The sequence below is a fragment of the Thermobia domestica genome, chromosome 13 (genome assembly GCF_964235325.1).
Source record: "Thermobia domestica chromosome 13, izTheDome1.hap1.1, whole genome shotgun sequence".
Taxonomy (NCBI): Eukaryota; Metazoa; Arthropoda; class Insecta; order Zygentoma; family Lepismatidae; genus Thermobia; species Thermobia domestica.
The window spans coordinates 184293837-184296558 of NC_137466.1; the positions used below are offsets into that span (position 1 = coordinate 184293837).

At 31.9% G+C, this 2722-nt stretch overlaps 1 protein-coding gene across 1 annotated transcript; it reads left to right on the forward strand.

Annotated features, from left to right (window-relative positions):
* The first annotated feature begins 690 nt into the window (after positions 1 to 690).
* Positions 691 to 1881, forward strand: LOC145667884 (ionotropic receptor 21a-like). The gene has a single exon (XM_081735315.1). The coding sequence runs from the start codon at positions 691 to 693 to the stop codon at positions 1879 to 1881; it is 1191 nt and encodes a 396-aa protein (XP_081591441.1).
* Positions 1882 to 2722: the final 841 nt, after the last annotated feature.

The window sequence follows — 2722 nt, forward strand, 5'->3', positions numbered from 1 at the left end:
ACAACCATGAGGATTTCACTTTTTCTACAATTTCTTCTTATAGTTGTGGTCTCTGCTAATGGGCTAAAGAAGAATATAGACTTAGAATATCAACAATTACAGACAATGCATGTTCTCAGTGAGTGCGTTACACAAATTTTAAGAGACTATTTTCGTAATATCAGAATATTAATGTTGTCAACAGACGACAACATGAGAATCAGTGACTTCTTTATAAGACAGTATGAAGAACCTGTAATAAGTGTTAAAATAAATAAAGTAGAAGGACCAAATATAAATTTATTTCGTAATTTGGAAAGTGAAAGACATTCTACGAAATATCTAATTCTACTAAAAGACGCACTTTCTTTCCGACTCTTGCTTAGATATATTGAAGTACTGAAATTATTGAGTGCTCGTTCACAATTCATTGTTGTTCTAATGACAGTGAATTATAACGAAAAAGACATAAACGAAATTTTCAAACTATCTTATAAGATAAGCATCCTAAATATTATTCTCATCGTTTCTAAGCCAGAACCAGATGAATACATTTTCTCCATATATACTTATTTCCCCTTTCAAAGTTGTGGTCGTGAAATAAAAAGTACGTTTATGCGTGTATTAAATCTTCATAAAAGTAATACTAACCTCAAACTGTTTTCCCTAAAAGTAAAAAATCTGCATGGATGTCCCTTGATGCTTACTAGCATGAACATGCCACCTTATCAAATCCTTGGAACAGACTCCAACGGAAAATTTGACTTAAGAGGCAGAAGTGGGAAGCTCATTGAGACGTTTTCTGAAAAACTGAATTTCTCTGTACGTTTGATGATAGCAGGTAGCATGATAGAACGAATAGGAACATTTAACAGGACTGGCACGTTAGATGGTGTAATCGTAGGACGTTTTGAAGGTGATATAAGTTTCTTATCTACAGCTTATACTTTTCGGGAACTGTTTGAACAAATATATGCAAGGGATTTTATTTACGTATCCTTTGTTGTAGCTGCCTCTGAATTCTATCCTCGATGGTTGAACATTTATTTTCCGTTTCAACCTGTTATTTGGATGGTAACTGTGGTTGCTTATGTAGTGTGTTCTGTTGTTATGCACACCACAAAAGTAGTTGCTTTACGTAAAAAGAATTCTCTTACGCTGACTTTCTTACAAAATATGTGTGTTTTGTTAGGAATCTCAACTAAAGATCCTGGAAACATCGGGATAATAAGATTCGTATTTTTAGCTTGGTCTTACCCAGCTTTTGTTCTGTTCAATAGTTATCAGGCCGCTTTGTTTGGATTTTTGACATTTCCTAAGAAGTATCCTCCTATTGACACTTTGCAGGCAATGGTGAGGTCTGGCATGATGGTTGGTGGAATTCACGGAAACCGTCACTACTTTGAACATTCTTCAAACCCAACTCTCAAGGCAATATATGATAACTATGTAGGAGTTGATTCTATGATGGAAGGCTATAGAAAAGTTGTTCAAACAAAGAACTACGGTTTCTTTTGGCTGAAAGCTGTTTCAGAATACATGATCCGAATGGAATCATTTACTGACTCTACCGGAAAATCCATGATGCATATAGTTTCAGAACAAGTTGCTTCTTATCCTGGTTTCTATTTAATGCGAAGAGGTTCTCCATTTGTTGATGTGTTTGAAGATATTATTGAAGCTTGTGATTCTGCTGGTCTTATTCACATATGGCACCAGGATGTTATACATTCGGTTGCGGCTAATGTAGCAAAGAAAACTTCTAACTACAGATTTCGAATCGTCAACGTTTCTGACTTCTTGGGTGCGTTTTTGTTACTTATCTTTGGTTTATTTCTTAGCGTCATCGCCTTTGTAGCAGAACTCTTGACGAATAAGTTAAAATATATGTTTGGCCGTTAGGGAAGAACGAAAACTGAGTAAAGTACTTTTTTCGAATTAAGAATTCTAATAGTGATCAAAAGTTTCCGTTTATGTGCAGATAGAATAGCAAGTAAATATTTTGCTGATGTACTACAATATTTTGAGGTGTTGCAAAGAGATTAAACATTTGACAAGTTTAAAAAATAAGTATTTTTTTAAAAAAAGTTATGCTTGTTCTTGAATCTTTTGTTGACGCATTTTGTGTGAAATAATGCAATTAATACTAAGGAAATTTTATGAGATTACGAAAACACTTTAAACAAAATATACACTTTAAAAACGTTTTATCTAGACAAATTCTGCTGATTTTGCAATTTTTTGCCAATTTAATGTGATATGTTTAACACTAGTTTTAGAAACAAACTTAAAATATAGTTAAAATGAATAGCATTGTTTGTATGTGTCTACACATATGATGCACATAATTCTATACGTAATAGAAAACAGAATTAAACCATTTAAATCTTTTAGAAATTAAATAGATATTACCAATTGAAAATATTTGTTCTTGAGTGCTTTGGTACAACGAACTGTTTGTTTTGTGTGTTAAATGTTGAGGTAATCTTCTCAGATGTAATTTTTATTTTAATAAAACCTTCTTTTGAAAATGATCCACAATTTTTTTTCTTTTGTTTTAAATACTTCTTTTGCACATTTGTTGCTTATTATTTAGTTTTTTTAAACTTCATAATAAGTTTGAACCTTTCCACCAAAACAAGTTATTTTATTAATGAAAAGATATACCAAGTACAGTCAAAGTTTTTATAGTGGAAATAAACGAAGAGTAAAAAGGCTGAAATAAAATAAGTGTCTAATATAT